The sequence below is a fragment of the Rutilus rutilus genome (assembly GCF_951802725.1).
Source record: "Rutilus rutilus genome assembly, chromosome: 13".
NCBI classification, from domain to species: Eukaryota; Metazoa; Chordata; class Actinopteri; order Cypriniformes; family Leuciscidae; genus Rutilus; species Rutilus rutilus.
This window is the reverse complement of record NC_140218.1, coordinates 9,206,157-9,225,541: the sequence shown is the minus strand read 5'-3', so window position 1 is coordinate 9,225,541 and position 19,385 is coordinate 9,206,157. Positions and strand designations below refer to the sequence as shown.

At 42.6% G+C, this 19,385-nt stretch overlaps 2 protein-coding genes across 2 annotated transcripts; one reads left to right on the top strand and one right to left on the bottom strand.

The window, feature by feature from the left end:
- Position 1: 1 nt before the first annotated feature.
- On the top strand, positions 2 to 1,576 carry LOC311302375 (uncharacterized protein; the record flags this gene model as incomplete). The annotated part of the gene is made up of 3 exons (XM_084428192.1): positions 2 to 435; positions 1,181 to 1,263; positions 1,499 to 1,576. The coding sequence occupies exons 1-3, from the start codon at positions 174 to 176 to the stop codon at positions 1,574 to 1,576; spliced, it is 423 nt and encodes a 140-aa protein (XP_084284318.1). The 5' UTR covers positions 2 to 173.
- Positions 1,577 to 2,714: 1,138 nt separating this feature from the next.
- Positions 2,715 to 6,072, bottom strand: LOC311302116 (uncharacterized protein). The gene is made up of 5 exons (XM_084427739.1): positions 5,843 to 6,072; positions 4,504 to 4,626; positions 4,302 to 4,370; positions 3,917 to 4,013; positions 2,715 to 3,701 (listed from the first exon to the last, which is right to left on the bottom strand). Exons 2-5 carry the CDS (start codon positions 4,510 to 4,512, stop codon positions 2,749 to 2,751), a joined length of 1,128 nt encoding a protein of 375 aa, XP_084283865.1. The 5' UTR covers positions 4,513 to 4,626; positions 5,843 to 6,072; the 3' UTR covers positions 2,715 to 2,748.
- Between the last annotated feature and the right edge of the window lie 13,313 nt (positions 6,073 to 19,385).

Sequence of the window (19,385 nt, the reverse complement as noted above, 5' to 3'; positions counted from 1 at the left end):
TAAGTTTTCATGGATTCCCGACTGAATTGAGTCTAAGGAAGAAGTGGATTAAAGTGGTTCGTCGGGATGAAGGGCCAAACTTTAAAATAAAACAAGGTAGCACGTTTGTTTGTAGCCGGCACTTTAGTGAATCAGACTACTACACTAACGATAGCAGGCTAGCGTTAGCTGACATGGCTAACTTTACCAACCGGGGTCGCATCAAGCGTCTGAAAATCGGGTCTGTGCCCTCCCGTTTCCAGTGGAACAACTGGGGAGAAGGGACTCCAAGAAGGGAGTCCGCTTATAAAAGAGCATCAACTCGCTTAGGCCATGACATTTGCCCAGCCCTTCCTCTGGAGCAGTCCCTTCCATGTGAGGAAGAGGCGATGGAGGAGGTCGCAGCTTCGTCGCAGCTTCTGACTGAACATGATTACGGTTCTGCTCCTAAACCAGGTATGTCCTTGTTTGCCGCCTTGCTTGTGTTCTGAAATGTGGTTTATGAGGACATCTGTGTCCTCATAAACCAAACGGCTTATAAAAAACAAATGGTGTTTTTTGAAATCCAAAAAGGCCAAAAGTTTTCTCTGATTGGTAGGTTTAGGGGTAAGGTTTGTAGGGTGATAGATTATACAGTTTGTACATTAGAAAAACCATAACGCCTATGGAAAGTCCCCGTAAACCACATATCCAAGTGTGTGTGTGTGTGTGTGCGCGTGAGTGTGTACGTACGTTTGAGAGAGATTTTGTGTGAGTGCAAGAGTGAGTTTTGTGTTTATACACCTGCCGTTCCCGCACAGGGTTGTAATTCTTAAATGTGATCTAACAAAGGTAAAGAGAAAATGAAGAGTTCAGATGCAAAAGCCTCTAAGAGCCATCTGAAATTTTCTTCTAGAATGATAATTTTTATCAAGCTTATTTAAGTTCAGTTATTTCACTTAAATGGCGATTCATTTTCATTGCCATTTAAGTGAAAATTACTGAACTTAAATATACGAGCTTCATAAAAATTATTATTCTAGAAGAACATTTCAGATGGCACTTAGAGGCTTTTGCATCTGAACTCTTCAAATATTAACCATATATGCAGTTTATATTGCTTGTAATTGGGATGAAGTAAACATTTGTTGAGTATTTTAACGTTTATTTTTGTGTTGATTTTTGTAATTAATAAATTATTTTTTTCTCTCATCTCATACAGGTGCACTGGATGCTGCTGCTGCACGCATACAGCAATTGGAAGACGAAGTCAAGGAGCTGACAACAGAGCTGTCACAGCTGAAAGTGAGTCAAGTGCTTTTTCACCGATTTTGTGTCTCAGACAAGGACATCCTTTTTTACACAAGATTCACTTCAAGAGATGTTTTTTGTTACTTCTGGGAGGCTATTCAACCATCTGCCTCCATGGTGGTTTATTGGTCGAAAGCTCAGAAAAAGGGACAAACATTTGAACCGCTTTCTCCCAGTCCAACGCGTAGACTGCAACTGGTTGATGAGTTTTTTCTTTTCTGCTGTCGAGTTGCTGCAGGCCTGCAAGAGAAGGTGCTGGCTGACATGTTTCAGGTCAGTGTGTCCACTGTCTCACGTGTTGTTATAACGTGGGCCAACTACCTTTACCTGCTCCTTGGCTCCCTTCCCATCTGGATGAGTAAACAGCAAGTCAAGAACACCATGCCAAGCAAATTTGTGCAGTACAGTCCAGATGTTCGGGTAATCATCGACTGCACCGAGGTGCGATGCCAGAATCCATCATCCCTCACTCTCCAGTCAGAGGTTTTCTCATCGTACAAAAACACGACGACCTTTAAGGGATTAATTGGGATTGCCCCATGTGGTGCTGTGACTTTTGTGTCAAGTCTCTTCACCGGCTCCATCTCTGACCGAGAGCTGACTGAACGAAGTGGACTGCTCGACTTACTGGAGCCAGGAGATGGCTGCATGGCAGACAAGGGTTTCACCATCGAGAAGCTGCTAGCTGACCGTGGGGCAACGCTGATTATACCACCCTTCAAGATGACAGGTAGGCATGAAAGGAATGAACATTTCAAATTAAAACTGTGACCAAAATGATAATCATTAAGATGTGCAGACAAATGTTTATAAAGGACTGAGGCACTCACTGAAATAATAGAAATTAACTTATTTCATCTCTAACCACAGCGCAGTTCACCAAAGAGGATGCTCTAAAAACACAAGCAATCGCCCGACTTCGAATCCTCGTGGAAAGAGCAATACGCAGAGTCAAGGAATACCGCATCTGGCAACACACTGTTCCTCTAACCTTGTCTGGGACAGTCAACCAGCTGTGGACCGTCTGCTGTGTGATGACCAACTTCCAGGGACCACTTGATTTAAAAGGCTACATCCCTGTTGAATAGTGTTTCCCCCGATCACATGCATTTAACTGTATACTGAAAACATTGTATATAATTGAATGAGATGTATATAATTGAATGAGATGTATATAATTGAATGAGATGTATACAATTGAATGAGATGTATATAATTGAATGAGATGTATATAATTGAATGAGATGTATACAATTTAATGAGATGTATATAATTGAATGAGATGTATACAATTTAATGAGATGTATATAATTGAATGAGATGTATATAATTTAATGAGATGTATATAATTTAATGAGAAGTCATTCCTCTATAATCAATTCTAAATGTCAGTCCGTCCTGAAAGTATTCAAAATAATGTAAATAATGTACTCAGAAAAAGGGAATTAATAAAATCAATTCAGTTCCTTTATTCATTGTTCATTTCACTTTCTGCTGAAGATACACATTCATATACGTACCAAAGAAGTACAGGTCCACCTTCTTTTTCATCTCTTTTATCATTTCATCATCCCTCCAGACTCTTTCAACGGTGAAGTCTCCCTCAGTGTCTGTTATAAAATCACACCAACTCAATCCAGTAACTGCCAATTGACCTTGAACCTGCCAGTGGTATTTATGATTCTGCTTCAGTTTTGCCTGACCATTCACCATTTTCACATGTCCTGCCTCAGAAATGCTAGAGATGTCTGGGCATTTAACTTCAGCAAGCCCAAAACAGGGAACAGCACTAGGGTCATATACCCTTGCATCGGGGCTAGCCCCGAGGTGAGGAGCATCAGGATGGATGACAAATCCACAGCGTGAGACATTTACATTGAAATGTTTTGAATATTGTTCCAGCACCTGTGGCTCCCGTTCAAGGCCCCTCTTCATGGCGGGAGTTTGGCCTACTCCCTTAAGTATCCGCCCTGCCAGGGTCTGGCCAGAAGATGGCCCTTTCACATGGCTAACCTCATAGAACCTACTAGCTGTCACTCTAGGCTTGCGTAAAGCTTGCCATAATGGGCACTCAGACTGCTCACGTGTCTGCTCCTCTCTCTCAGCTGCCATCTCGTGTGTCACAGTTAAGATGTCAAAATGGAGAAACTGTTGGGAGTTTGGGTCAAAGTTTGGAAAAGTAGTGGGAAATGTTGACCCCTCTAAAGGCAGTTTAGGGAATGTTGGTGCATCTGGGTGTTCGACATAATTTCCGCGTTTGACCACAGGAGGACACTGGTAGGACAGGGGTGAACCTCGCGGCACAGGTCCGAACCTGGAGTCGACCATGGAGAGTTGAGACAAGCCATGCAGCACTGAGGATATTAGTGGTTGCGGCCTGAGGTTTTTCAGTCCTTTCCCAAGAGACAAGACTTGCGGGTCAGGGAGGGATCCTGAAACGTAAAATTAAAAACAGTAAGAGTTAAATTATCCACACATCTCTTGCAGCTTGTTTTGGTTTTCAATTCTGATGTCAAGAGTCTTTCTGGAGATTTGCTCACTGCAGTGTTATATTTGCTACATAATCTATGTGTATAAAAGTGGCAAGATACAATTATGTATTATACGGCAGCCAACAGTATGATATTAGTTACAGTAGTAACATTACCTGTGTATGCTTGATAGAGTGTTGATTTGCATACACTCCTGGCGGATGGCTTTGGTCTCCTAACAACCAAGTCCTGAACCGACTCTGCATGGATCCCCTGGGAATGATATTAACAAGTAGCCATGATTGTAATAGTATCTTGCTTGACAGTATCTTGCCCCACGCGCTGCACCGCACTGAATAGACTTCCAGTCTATTTTTCAGCCGTGGCGTGAGCTGCCACGCGCACCACGCTTCGCTCCGCGAACAGTGTGTCCCAGGTGTAACGTTTGGGACACACTGCTCGTGGAGCGAAGGGTGGCACGCGGGGCAGCTCACGCCACGGCTGAAAAATAGACTGGAAGTCTATTCAATGCGGTGCAGCTCCACGCGGCTACAATCTTACCTTTGTCCTTGGTCGATGCCATGTTTGCAGAGAGCCTGTGCAGGCCACAGGTGGTGGTACAGCTCTCACCTGCAAAACAAGAGATAGAACAGCAAACCGGGATTGAGGATGTGCTTGTTAACAGTCAAAGGTAGACCTCTAGAACCAGTGTCACTCCAATCAACCTGCCCATGTAAACATCATCCCAGACCACAGCTCTTACCTGCAACATGCTGTAATGGGCACTCTGGAACAACAAGGCCACTAGATGGTTGCACAGAACCTTGCCTGCTGTACAGCTGCATGAGGTTTCTTGAAGTTCGGCTGCATCAGCTTGGAAAACAATCTACATTAAAGACACAACACTAATAATTTTAGTTGATAAAGTTAAACTAAAATGAAAATCTTGCTGCAAATGATATAGAAATGTAAGGAAGAGCATTTCAATTAACCAAAAATCCTAGGAAAACTGCAACCGCAGTAGAGTAGTTAACCCCTTACACCATTAACATGTTGGATTCAACAAACAGGATATTAAAGAATTTAAATGCAAAGTTACATTATCATGATATTGATATTTTGCATACCGTACGTATGTCACAAAGGTATAGCAATTTATTGCACATGGCTGTTGACTGACTTAATGTAAACAGGTAACAGTGTAAGGGGTTAAACTTCTTGCCATTATGCCTTAGCTTCCTAAAAAAACCTTCAAATAATGGGGCTGTTCTCGCTTCCTCATCGACCTGTAACACCTAGACCTGACAACCACCGCCCTGCCAATGATGTTGGACACTGGTAGACAAAACTATAATTAATGCATATACTGTGGATTGTTCTTTGTAGCAAAAGGGACACTCGTATGTTGATGTTAGCTAGCTGACACTGACAGAGATAGAGGATAACGTTCTTCCTATCAGAATACAAATGAAATGGTTGAATAGTACGGAGCCCGGGAAGTCACCTGTCAGAGAAAAAAAAATCTGTGGCGACGGTCTTAAAATCTGTCCGCTCAGTTTATAAACCGTACTCACGAATTATCAAACTGTTCCCTTGGTTTAACAAATCGTGCCCACGGATTAATAAACCGAACCCACGAGTTTATAATCCGCGCTCTCAGGTTTTGTAAACCGTGCCTTCAGTTTTTGCAATCTGTACGTTACCCACAAATTCATAAACCGTGCCCACGCTTTCGCAATCCGTTCCCACGGGTTTGTAAACTGTACTCACGGATTTGTGGCTCGCCCTCATTTTAGAAGAACTCCAGGAGGTATACGTTGTTAACGAATCTTATTGTATATTGTTTTATTGTGTATTAATCGGAATACATAAAATTGTCTTAACTGCGTCTGCATTCCTAAAGTGATTCTCAATTGTAGCGGGGACTTCCCGGACTCCGTAGTATTGACTCAGCCTGTGAATAATCTTACTTTAGTTGGGTTTAACGTAGGTTAAACACCTTATAACCATACGAACATCTGAGCTGACGCCAAACTGACGTTAGCATAAGCTAACCTACCTAGCTAATGTAATGTTATGTTAGCTAGCTAGTAGCCACTCACCTTCGTAGTCGTAGATGAAGTTCTCGAAAAAGAAACTGTATCCCTTGTCCACTTTGGAGCGGGCTGTGATGGAGTGTTGTTCAGTTAGTCGATGTACGTCAGAAAAAGTTATTTTGGGTAAATTTACCAGGGATGCAGTATACGTAAACTTAGGGTCGTCCATTGTGGGTTCGCCAGAGTGATGAGTGATTCACCGGAAGTGGCAGTGCACAAAGATCACCGAATGCGGAAGTACTACGTATCAGCGTGATAATGGCCTATTGACATTTGATACCTATATTCAACACGATCTAATGAAAGTGCATATTTATACCATGAATTTAATATCTCGTACCATTTCAACGTCAAAAATGTTTTGTTTTGTTTTTTTGTGTACATATGCTACACCCCTTGGTTAAGAAAATTTGTATTTGTATGTGTAGCCTAGCAGTAAATGATATGTTTAGATCATTATGTATGAAAGATAGAATTTAGAAATTATTTTAGAAAGTAGGCCTAGTAGGTGTTTAGATTATATTTTGACTATATAAATGCTGCCTCATTATCATTAACGATGCATGCTCGCAAATATCAGTTGTAAATGTGTGTAAATGTGTAAATATACCCAGTTAATGAAGTGCACAAATGTGTTAGGCTAATGTTTGCGGTGTGCCTCTCCGGTAATGGCCCATTGACACGCATTATTGCATGCGTCTAAAATGATTTACATCAGTTATTCATTATAGACTAATGCTACTATAGTTATATTTATGTAATAATATTCTTCAACTTTTTTAAAAGGAATGTAGCTTCATCACTACCTCCGCCTGCAACTCGGAGTGCGCTTAGCAACACAGTCAGAAATCAGAAAGAGTAAGTACATATTTACCAACTGCCTTTACTTTTGTTTTTACAAAATTACAATAAAACAGATTGAAAAACAAAACATTTGAATCTCCTCATTCTTTGTTAAGGCTGCCTCACTTGATGGCCCATTAGCACTTGGGGGAGCGTCTATGTCACACCCCTGGTCTGAATCTCATTAATATTGATGACCCATTACCACTCCCACGCATAAACCTCTTCTGACAAAAAAACTGTTTTACAATGTTTAAATCAATGTAGTGTTTTATGTGAAAAATTAGGCAGGATGATTTTCACATAATTTTGAAGCTAGAATTCAAAGGGACAACATCAATTAGTCAAAAGTATTGTGGACACATATTTAATATGTGTTTTGTGTTCTTAAATCAGCAACTTTCATTTTAATTTTTTCCAATAACCACGCATAAACATTATTCTCTTAAAAATACAAACATCTACATACACGTTGCTCGCATATTATGGTAGCCCTGTTTGTGCTATATAGAGTGAATTTACACCTTTGCCATTAACATGTTTATAAATAACTGAAAAAAGCACAAATGTCAGAGCATGTCAGAACATCTCAACGACCCCAAAAACAGCTTGGTCCCCAGAGGGTTAAACCAGCACATGTCAAGGCCCGTCTTAAGTTTGCCAATGACCATTTGGATGATCCAGAGGAGTCATGGGAGAAAGTCATGTGGTCAGATGAGACCAAAATAGAACTTTTTGGTCATAATTCCACTAAACGTGTTTGGAGGAAGAAGAATGATGAGTACCATCCCAAGAACACCATCCCTACTGTGAAGGATGGGGGTGGTAGCATCATGCTTTGGGGGTGTTTTTCTGCACATGGGACAGGGCGACTGCACTATATTAAGGAGAGGATGACCGGGGCCATGTATTGCGAGATTTTGGGGAACAACCTCCTTCCCTCAGTTAGAGCATTGAAGATGGGTCAAGGCTGGGTCTTCCAACATGACAATGACCCGAAGCACACAGCCAGGATAACCAAGGAGTGGCTCTGTAAGAAGCATATCAAGGTTCTGGCGTGGCCTAGCCAGTCTCCAGACCTAAACCCAATAGAGAATCTTTGGAGAGAGCTCAAACTCCGTGTTTCTCAGCGACAGCCCAGAAACCTGACTGATCTAGAGAAGATCTGTGTGGAGGAGTGGGCCAAAATCCCTCCTGCAGTGTGTGCAAACCTGGTGAAAAACTACAGGAAACGTTTGACCTCTGTAATTGCAAACAAAGGCTACTGTACCAAATATTAATATTGATTTTCTCAGGTGTTCAAATACTTATTTGCAGCTGTATCATACAAATAAATAGTTAAAAAATCATACATTGTGATTTCTGGATTTTTTTTTTTAGATTATGTCTCTCACAGTAGACATGCACCTACGATGACAATTTCAGACCCCTCCATGATTTCTAAGTGGGAGAACTTGCAAAATAGCAGGGTCTTCAAATACTTATTTTCCTCACTGTATGTATATATATATATATATATATATATATATATATATATATATATATATATATATATATATATATACTGAGATCAGTTTTATCCAGCTGTTTGATTTTGTTTGGAGCCTCCTCAGCTCACAGTCAGCTCCTTTAGTGTGCAGTCTAGTTCAAGTCTCCTTTAGTGTGCAGTCTAGTTCAAGACTCCTTTAGTGTGCAGTCTAGTTCAAGACTCCTTTAGTGTGCAGTCTAGTTCAAGACTCCTTTAGTGTGCAGTCTAGTTCAAGACTCCTTTAGTGTGCAGTCTAGTTCAAGACTCCTTTTGTACAGGGCCCTGACTGAGTCTGTTTCCACCTGAAACATAATTCCACCACAAACATGATCATTACAAGTTTTCTGGAGGCTCATCAAAATCACAAAAAGTTCCTTGACTTCCTACAAACACAGGACTGACTGTAATTTATGTCAAGGATTTTAAATCCTTACACATTTCTTCTGAAGCCCATTGAGGTAGAGGCCTCAGTTTCTGGGGCAGGTTGTGAAAAATCCTACAATAAAAGAGATGTGTAAGGGCCAGTCCCTTTTTTATGCCACACATTCAAATGTTTGCCACAATAAAAAGCCCAGTGCATTCACCTCAGCAACTGTCTGAGAACACACAGACAGAGTGTCTTCATCATTTCCTCCACCCTAATAAATAAAAATAGGCCAATGTAAAGCATAACTGTTGTAAAGCAGGTTATGTTTGGTGTTCTGTCTGCTGCATACTGACCTCTGTGTGGGAGACTGTGTGTATGTGTGCTGGCTTCAACAGGGACACTGTATTTCCCTCTACTGCAGAACATACAGTCAGCCATATTTACAACTTAAAAAAAAGTAGTAATGTATTGCACACGTACCCAGTGTTACTTGCTTAGAGGAGCCAGCACCAGGGTCAGATTGTACAGCACCTGTAATCCCATCCATAATCGTCCGTCCCTTATTGCCTACTCAGAGCCAACTCCTCCGCCAGTGTATTCTGGTTTTCTGAATTTAATTCTTTATTTCTGTTTTCTGCAAACAAGTGTTTGTGATAAAATGTTCACAAAAGTAATAAAAGGTTGTGGTAAATACTCACCACTTTGAATTATATTTTTATATTTTGTCTTTATCTGCTGCCAAGAACATTTGGAGTTGGGGTTGCATCTAAAAATCAATGAATATGAATTTTTCTTAGTACCGGTACATGCACATTTTTATATATTATAAAAATAGGCTATAGGCTATATTACACGTATAGGCTACACATACATACATAATTTTACATAAATATAGAACGTATTTGTTTAACTTACACATTAACAATAAGCAATCTTTCTCCAACAGTCTTCTCTTGCTTTGGCCGCAGAAACCGTATTGTTTTGAGCTTGAAATACATATTTAAATTCATCGTAATTATGAATGATTATCTCTTGCTCCTCCGCGGAAAAATCGCGACCCGCGATTGGTTGTTCAGTGTCGACGTCACTCTTTTATGTGCACGCGCGCGTGGAGTAATCATAGCTTAAGGATCAAAGCCTGAGTTGACAGAGAAAGTTGATGAGCTGCATCATGGTACCAATAAAGCCTGATTGCATCGGTTTGGTTTTGTCAACTCAAAACTTATCCTGTAACCCTGAGTTTGTTCAGCTACCTTCATGGTACAGGCCCCGGGTCTTTGCGTTTTTTTTTTTTTTTTTTTTAACTGTTGTTCTTTGACATTTAAACGAAGTCAGCCATTTCGTTGGATTTTAGCTAAAAATGCACATTACTGGAGTAAAGAAAGCATCTGTGAAAGCAGTATTACCAGTAATATAACAATATTAATTTAGTTCTGCTTAATCCTGAACACTGTAACTTACAGCTGCCCAGCCATCAACACAGCCGCGTGTGATTTGTTTACATACGAGCTGCACTAGGGGCCTGTACCATGATGGTAGTTGAACAAACACGGGGTTACAGGATTAGTTTTGAATCGACAAAACCAAAACGATGCGATCAGGCTTTATTGGTACCATGATGTAGCTCATCAACTTTCTCTGTCAACTCAGGCTTTGAGCTTTAAGCTATGATTACTCCACGCGCGCGTGCACATACCAAAGTCACGTTGGCACCGAACAACCAATCGCGTTCGATATGTATAGAGCGAGAGCGATATATTTTTCCGCGGAGGGGCAAGAGATAATCATTCAGAATTACCATGAATTTAAATATGTATTTCAAGCTCGAAACAATACGGTCTGCTGCCAAAGAGAAAATAAGACTGTTGGAGAAAGATTGCTGATTGCGTTAATGTGTAAGTTAAACAAATACGTTGTATAGGCTATTCATGTAAAATGATGTTATATTTTAGCCTATTTTTATAATATATAAAAAAAAAATGGGCATGTATATACTAAGAAAGATTAATATTCATTGATTTTTAGATGCAACCCCAACTCCAAACGTTCTTGACAGCAGATAAAGACAACATATAAAAATATAATTCAAAAAGGTATTTACCACAACCTTTTATTATTTCTGTGAACATTTTATCACAAACACTTGTTTGCAGCAAACAGAAATAAAGAGTTAAATTCAGAAAACTGGTGGAGGGCCACTCCTCAAGAATACACTGGCGGAGGAGTTGGCTCTGAGTAGCAATAAGGGACGGCCGATTATGGATGGGATTACAGGTGCTGTACAATCTGCCCCTGGTGCTGGCTCCTCTTAGCAAGTAACACTGGGTAGCCTACGTGTGCAATACATTACTACTTTTTTAAGTTTTAAATATGGCTGACTGTATGTTCGGCAGTAGAGGGAAATACAGTGTCCCTGTTGAAGCCAACACACATGCACACAGTCTCCCACACAGAGGTCAGTATGCAGCAGACAGAACACCAGAAACATAACCTGCTTTACAACAGTTATGCTTTATATTGGCCTACTTATATAGGGTGGAGGAAATGATGAAGACACTGTCTGTGTGTTCTCAGACAGTTGCTGAGGTGAATGCATAGGCTTTTTACCATGGCAAACATTTGAATGTGTGGCTAAAAAAGGGACTGGCCCTTACACATCTCTTTTATTGTAGGATTTTTCACAAACTGCCACAGAAACTGAAGCCTCTACCTCAATGGGCTTCAGAAGAAATGTGAACAAGGATTTAAAAACCTTGACATAAATTACAGTCAGTCCTGTGTTTGTACGTAGGAAGTCAAGGAACTTTTTGTGATTTGATTAGCCTCCAGAAAACTTGTAATGATCATGTTTGTGGTGGAATTATGTTTCAGGAGGAAACAGACTCAGTCAGGGCCCTGTACAAAAGGAGCCTTGAACTAGACTGCACACTAAATGAGTTTTAAACTAGACTGCACACTAAAGTAGTCTCAAACTAGACTGCACACTAAAGGAATCTCAAACTAGACTGCACACTAAAGGAGTCTTGAACTAGACTGCACACTAAAGGAGTCTCAAACTAGACTGCACACTAAAGGAGTCTCAAACTAGACTGCAAAGGCGTCTCAAACTAGACTGCACACTAAAGGATTCTCAAACTAGACTGCACACTAAAGGAGCTGGACTGTGAGCTGAGGAGGCTCCAAATAAAAAAATAAAAAAATAAAAAATTGGAGATCAAACAGCTGGATAAAACTGACCTCAGTATGTGAACTTATTTAACCAAGTAACACTTTAGTATGAATATTTATTAATGCAACTTTCTCTTTCTCTCTTTCTTCCTCCCATCCCACAAAACCAATAAAACAGTTTGAGGCCTATCTGCAGTTTCAATGTGCCTTTATTAAGTGTAATATTGTGGTGATTGCATCTACATCTGCATCAGCTGGGTGGTCAAGTGTGATCGGGTCACACTCATCGGGGAGAAGCTGGTTTTGTGGTGGTTCTCGCTCTGTTCTAATGGTGGCTATAATGTGCAGAATGGCACATGCAGCCACTGTCTGGGATGCCCGCTCTGGTGACTCTTAAGCACTGAACACAGTTGAAATGTGCCTTTAGGATGCCAAAGGTCATCTCTATCTTTACTCTGGTTTTACTGAGGGCCACATTGAAGCGGTGCTGTGGCCCTGTCTGAGGGTCATGATAGAGGGTCATGTTTTGTACTGTACCAAATTTAACTTTCTTTCCTCAAAGCGCTGACACAACACAGACTCACAGAAAATTCCTGGTCATGCACTGGAGCCAGGCCATTTGGCATCCAAACTTGTGATCATACGTTCATGAGCACAAGTCATCTGCAGATGAAATGTTTAGTAGATCATTGTTATATATGTTAATGTTACTATTAATTTAAAGATTCATCTCACAGAAAATAATCATCTCACATGTAGGCCTACTTGAACATTAAGGCTGTGAAAGGACTTCCTATTAACATAATGTGCCTTATGTTCTCCTAGAGCAGTGGAGATTGCAACATGTGTGCAGTCTATTGCTCCAATAACTCTAGGGAATCCTATCATAAGATTAACAGAATAATAATAAAAAAGATTTAAAATAATTCTTAACATGTACTGTATTGTATAGTATACATTTTTGAAATTTGCTTTTTGAAAGAAAAAACATGTGTTCATGTGATGTTGCCCTATCAATATATTTTACCGGCAATTTTATAAAAGCCCTCTTTTATGGACATGATCGATAAATGTCCGGGGAACTCTATGAAACTATTAATGCACTCCTGCAGCGCGAGGACCACCTTGTGAAAAAACGCAACGCAATACCATTTGCGGTACAGTAAGTGCATGACGTGTCGTTCGTGCAGTTCGACGTGTCAAATTATTTATGTGCGGCCCAAGAACTTTGCAAAAATAAGATATTCCTTCCGCGGAAAATCTGTATCTTTCAAACAAAACTCTTGAAACTCTTTCTCTACGAAGTGCTCGTCTAACAATTTGCGCTGAGATGTCCACAGGGTTTGGAAGCAAATTTTTTATTTATTTTTTTGCTTATGAACAATCAAATAACAAATAAGGAAAACATTTAAAAGGTGAAGACATTGCAACAGACACCGGGAATTAGTTACGTCACCTATATGTTTCTTTGCTCACAGCTGATTGGTCAAACTTAAGTCTGAGATCTTGAATCCAGAACATAACCTGGCCCAGAGCAGGTTAGCCGTGCAGTGTAAGATACCATGGCAACGAACACCGATTAAAGCCGAGCTACTTTCATAGTACCTAAAACCCAGGGTTGGCGGAAACTAAACTGAAACATAGCTGGCTAGCCACCTAAACCGGCTTCATGGTACAGGCCCTAGGTCTATAGGCTATCTGTATTCTAAGAGTTATTATTACTTGTATGAATCTCGTTAATAACTTGACAGCACTTAAATGTGTATTCTTACAAGTTAAAGAACAAATGTTTGTGCAATTCCTTTTTTTTTTCACCTTTTATGAGGCAAAAAAAAAAAAATGGCTGGTAAAAAGTCACTGTGGCGGGTGGATTTTTAAATCCACCTGCCACAGTGGCTGGTGGTCAAAAAAGTTAACTTCAGGCCCTGTAGGCTAATGAACACCAGGTTTGTTGTGCCTTGTAGGCATAGGCTATGCGCCGTGCTGCATAAAATAATAATAACAATAACCATATCAGCCTATAAATCTTCCAAAATATTTCAGTAACAACTAAGCTAGAGAAAAATATATTGATTATCATGTTACTTAAAATGTTTCCATTCGTTATGATGATATGAAATGAGATAATAGTAAAAACATGAAGCCGTTTGGTGCTTTTCAAACGCGATCGCGATCCAAATATGATACATTCAAACGCGATCGCGCTCAAATATAAAACATTATGGTTACCATATAACGTTACATATCTACGTTTGAGCAGATATCCACAAACACAGTAACAGTAAACACGGGTCTAAATATTATAATATTCACCATATATCTAGCAAAAATTCAACTGCCATGTGAAATTTATGCAACAATAACAAACTAATATAAGAATTTCTTACCTTACATCTTTCTTGTCTTCAAATCGCGTTCTTCTTCTTCTGAGGTAATTCCAATGTAAGCTCACGGTGCGTCTTTCAAACTCGACGAAAAGCAGAGACTTGTGAAGTGTTTTGGTGTTTTGTTTCTGAGGTAACGAGCGTGTTCGCGTTCCATGTGGAGATTTGCATGTGAATGTCTTTTACGCGAGTGGGCGTGGCCAAATTAACTGTAATGAGCAAGCGTTTGAGAAGCTGGATATCTTGTTGGTTTTATACAAATTACTTAACCCTTGTGTGGTGTTCATATTTTTGTTACTCAGCCAGTGTTCGTGGGTCTGGTGGATCCGCTGCATTTTTGGGTTTTTAATTCAACACAATCAAAAATGTTATGTTAAAATACTCAACAGATGTTTACTTCATCCCAATTACAAGCAATATAAACAGCATATATGGTCAATATTTTCTCTTTACCTTTGTTAGATCACATTTAAGAATTGCAACCTCGTGTGGGAATGGCAGGAGTAGAAGCACAAAACTCACTCTTGCACTCTTTCACACTTACACACAATCTCTCTCTCACACGCACACACACACACACACACTCATGCAGACACATACACACACCCACAACACCACAACACACACACAGACACACACAAAACACACACACACACACATACACACACACTCACTTGGATATGTGGTGTACGGTCACTCTCCATAGGCATAATGGTTTTTCTAATGTACAAACTGTATAATCTATCCCCCTACACTAACCCAACCACTAAACCTACCAATCACAGAAAACTTTTGGCATTTTTTGAATTTCAAAAAACACCATTTAGTATGTTTTAGTATGAGGACACAGATGTCGTCATAAACCATGTTTACGTTGTAATACCCATGTCATTATACACATTTGTGTCCTCATAAACCATATAAAAGAACATACACACACTAACAGCAGGCCCTGAGAGGAGGAGGACAGAGTAAAGGTACACAGGACCTACAATTTCCACACTTTTATTAGCCCCGGGTCCAGTGGACCCGAACATCCTGTGTGTAATATAAATGTGTAGGGGGGTGTACAGTGTGTTTTCATTAAAAATGTGTTCTTATATATTCCTCACAGAAAATGAGCCAAGGCCAATGAGTCTCAGTTTGAAAAAATAATTAATTGTATCATTTTTCTTTTGATAAAAAATGAAAACGGGTCCAACAGACCCGAACACCATACAAGGGTTAAACAGAGAATATTTGTTTTCAGTTTGAATCCGATCATTTAAAAGTACACACTTAAATGTTTATAAAGGTATATGGCTCATAAATGTGTGACAAGTATTCGCTGAGTTTTGTTTCAGTTTATAGACGTGCTCAAGAAAAAAAAGTTCACAGCGACGGAGAGGCAGAACGCACACCCTGTTTATTTTCTTTATTTTACAAAAGCACAATGTTTTGATTTGATTGTAAGTGGACACCTACAAAAGTAAAAATATCACAGATTCTTTTTTTTATATTTCTTTTTTCTGTATGACCAAAAATGACGGAGTAATTTAAATTTATAGTACTACAATGTGAAGAAAATCCGGCAAAACGCGCCGACGCGTTTGCCGACCTCAGAGAGTTAAACACCGCAGCGGGGTCGAGCGTGGGCATTCTGCCCGCTGTGATCAGCGCGCTCCCTGACTCAGGTCGATCGCGCACCCAACATAGTAAACGTGCCCACTTCCTAGTGCCCACAAACACTATGTTCTGCATGTCTCATGGTTTCTGTAAAAATGAAACCTGTGCGCATTCACACTGCTCAGGCAGACAGTGCATTTAAAGCAGTAAATGTGCCCGCTTCCCAGCGCCCACGCTTACTCACAGACATCATAAGTCCTATGAGACTCGCCCAGCCCTCCCTCACTCGGTTAAACACCGCAGCGGGGTCGAGCGCGAGCATTCTGCCCGCTGTGATCAGCGCGTTCCCCACCTCAAATGTCACAGGCATGACGCCTATATTACAGCACACTGAGGCGCCTCTGCAGCCCAGCGAGCAAAGCGCGCTTCGCATCCAACCCCTAGCCACCCATGCAGATGCGTGGGCAGTGCTTCCCGGGGTTTCGGAATGGGTGCTAAGCATTATAAAAGGAGGCTATTCGCTACAGTTTTGTCGGCGCCCTCGCCGCCTTACGGCGCGCGTCGAAACTACGGTGAATTTAGAAGTAGCACACCTACTTCGAGCCGAAATATCAAAACTGTTGAGCAAAGGGGCTATAGAGCCTTTATCTCAAGCTCAGGGCGAAGGGGGGCTGTACAGCAGATACTTCCTGGTACGGGGGTCTCAGACCCATACTGGATCTAAGACAGTTGAACAAAGCATTGGCGAAACACAGTTTCAAAATGCTTACGACCAGAAAAATCCTCGTGCAGATTGGCAGAGGAGACTGGTTTATGTCGATAGATCTGAAGGACGCGTATTTTCAAATACAGATAGCGTCACGTCACAGGCGATACTTGAGATTCGCCTTCGAGGGCCAGGCTTATCAGTACACAATCCTACCGTTCGGTTTGTCCCTAGCACCCCGCACATTTATGAGGTGCATGGACGCAGCGCTCGCACCCCTCAGACTCCGAGGCATGCGAGTGCTGAACTATTTGGACGACTGGCTGATTCTAGCTCAATCACGCTCAGAGCTCGTGGAGCACAGGACCATTTTACTCGATCACCTCGAGAATCTAGGTCTCAGAGTCAATTGGGCGAAGAGTTCTTTGAACCCCAGTCAGACGATATCTTTCTGGGCACAGTTCTGGACTCGCAGTCAATGATAGCACAGCTGTCATCGCAGCGCGTGCTAGACATTCAGCGCGCAGCGAGCATTTTCCGTTATGGCGTGACCACCCCGCTCAGGAAATTTCAGAGGATGCTCGGTCTCATGGCCTCAGCATCGTCAGTTCTTCAGCTGGGCTTGCTCCGCATGCGCTCTCTGCAGTTCTGGTTGAAAGTGCGGGTACCGCGCAGAGCATGGACATCCGGTCAGCTTCGTCTCAAGGTCGATCAGATTTGTGTTTCAGCTCTGAAACCTTTGAAAGCAGACGATTGGTACCAATCAGGTGTAAGCCTGGGGGTAATTTCCTCGAGGGTGAAAGTGGTGTCGACGGATGCCTCCACCTCGGGATGGGGAGCGCTGCTCGAGGGCAGACCGTTCTTCGGCCAGTGGTCAGAGCGGGAAAGGCTTCAACATATCAACTGCCTGGAAATGTTGGCAGTGGACAACGCGCTGACGCGTTTTTGTCCTCAAATAAAGGGCCACCACGTCTTAGTCCGCTCGGACAACATGTTAGTGGTGTCCTACATAAATCGCCAGGGCGGTCTCAGGTCCCGAAAACTGTACAGGCTGGCGGAACGCCTCCTGGTATGGGCTCAGTGCAACCTGCGCTCGCTGAGAGCAGTGCACGTGCCTGGGACACAGAATTTGGGGCCAGACAGACTGTCCAGGAACATCATTCCGGCAGGCGAATGGTCTCTACACCCTCAAACAGTCGAACTGTTGTGGGAGAAATTTGGCAGAGCGAAAGTGGACCTGTTCGTGTCTCACGAAAATGCTCACTGCCCTGTGTTCTTCTCCAAGAGCGAGAGCGCGCTGGCCCATGCGTGGCTCTATGCTTTTCCCCCCGTCACTCTCCTGCCTCAGGTGATAGAACGGATCAGGGAAGTAAAATGCTCAGTGCTGCTCGTAGCGCCGCTCTGGAAGAACCAACCATCGTTCCCAGTTCTGATGCAGCTAGCGGACACTGTCCCGTGGCCAGTGCCATTGAGGAGGGACCTCCTCTCTCAGGCCAAGGGTTCGATTTGGCATCCTCACCCGGAGTTGTGGTGCCTTCATGTATGGGCGCTCAACGGGTACCCGCTAACCTCCCAGAAGGAGTGTTAAATACTATCACTCAGGCTAGAGCTCCGTCTACCAGACGGCTCTATTCCTCGAAGTGGTCGGTATTTTCCGACTGGTGCACAGCTCTGGGCTTTTCACCCCTTAACTGTGGGGTGACGGAGGTTCTCTCCTTCCTGCAAGAGCTGCTGGATAAGGGCAGGGCCCCCTCCACGCTCAAAGTCTATGTGGCGGCCATATCAGCGTTTTCTAAATCAACGCTCGGTCAGTCAATAGGAAGGAACGATTTAGTCATCCGCTTCCTCAGGGGAGCTAGGAGGCTTAATCCTCCCAGACCTCCCTCAGTCCCTATGTGGGACCTTTCTACGGTGCTGGAAGCCATGAAAGGTGACCCATTCGAGCCTGTCCAAACGATTAGCCTCAGACACTTGTCTTTCAAAACTGTGTTTTTACTGGCCCTCACTTCAGTGAAGCGCGTAGGTGACCTACACGCACTCTCGGTGAGCGCGGCGTGCTTAGAATTTGGGCCAAATGACTCGAGGGTCATACTCAAACCTAGGAATGGCTATGTTCCAAAATCCCTCAACACGCCGTTTCGGGCTCAGGGCATTTCCCTGTCCACCCTAACGGTCTCTGATGAGGAAGGGGACGCAAGCTTTCTTTGCCCAGTTAGGGCGCTAAGAGCTTATGTGTCTCGCTCGTCTGTCTTCAGACAGACAGAGCAGCTGTTTGTCTCGTTCAGCGGACGTTCCAAGGGACTGGCTGTTTCGAAACAGAGCCTATCCAGGTGGATAGTTGATGCCATAGCGCTGGCATACACTGCCAAGGGCTTGCAGTGCCCATTGGGTGTTAGAGCGCACTCCACGAGAGGTGTGGCCTCTTCGTGGGCTTGGTCTAGCGGGATTTCCCTGCAAGACATATGTATGGTGGCGGCTTGGGCCTCGCCGTTTACATTCATAAGGTTTTATAACCTGGAGGTTCCCGCCTTACAGGCCAAGCTGCTGTCGGTATAGACGATTCAGTGCTGTCTGATCCAGGACACTGAGGTCGCTGGGCGCCGTGCGCCGCCGACTGTTTATGCTATGGCCAGTATTGCGTAAGACCCGCTTTTCCCGCATCAGTTCAGGCCGGTTCCGCCCTGTCTGTGTGATGTCACGATAAATGTTTGCGTCTATTGACGCTGCTGTATATGGATAGAGTGATTTCCCCTCCTCTTTCCGGGACTCTCTGTGTGAGGCGAAGCGCCCTCATTGGCCTGACGTCACTCCAGGCCTCGCTCGGTAGGCTGATGCAGTTGCCGCAGAGCAGCCAATGGGCGTGCGAGCTGTCTCGCCCATGACTGCATGCTGCCGCAACGCGTTTTACAATAATACAAAATTATGAGGATAATTTTTTGGCTTCAATA

Excerpts from the sequence above, each read along its gene's own strand:
- LOC311302116 (XM_084427739.1), bottom strand. Across the intron at positions 4,014-4,301 it reads GGCATCGACCAAGGACAAAG|GGGATCCATGCAGAGTCGGT; the intron begins GTAAGATTGTAG and ends TATCATTCCCAG. Across the intron at positions 3,702-3,916 it reads ACTCTATCAAGCATACACAG|GATCCCTCCCTGACCCGCAA; the intron begins GTAATGTTACTA and ends TTTACGTTTCAG.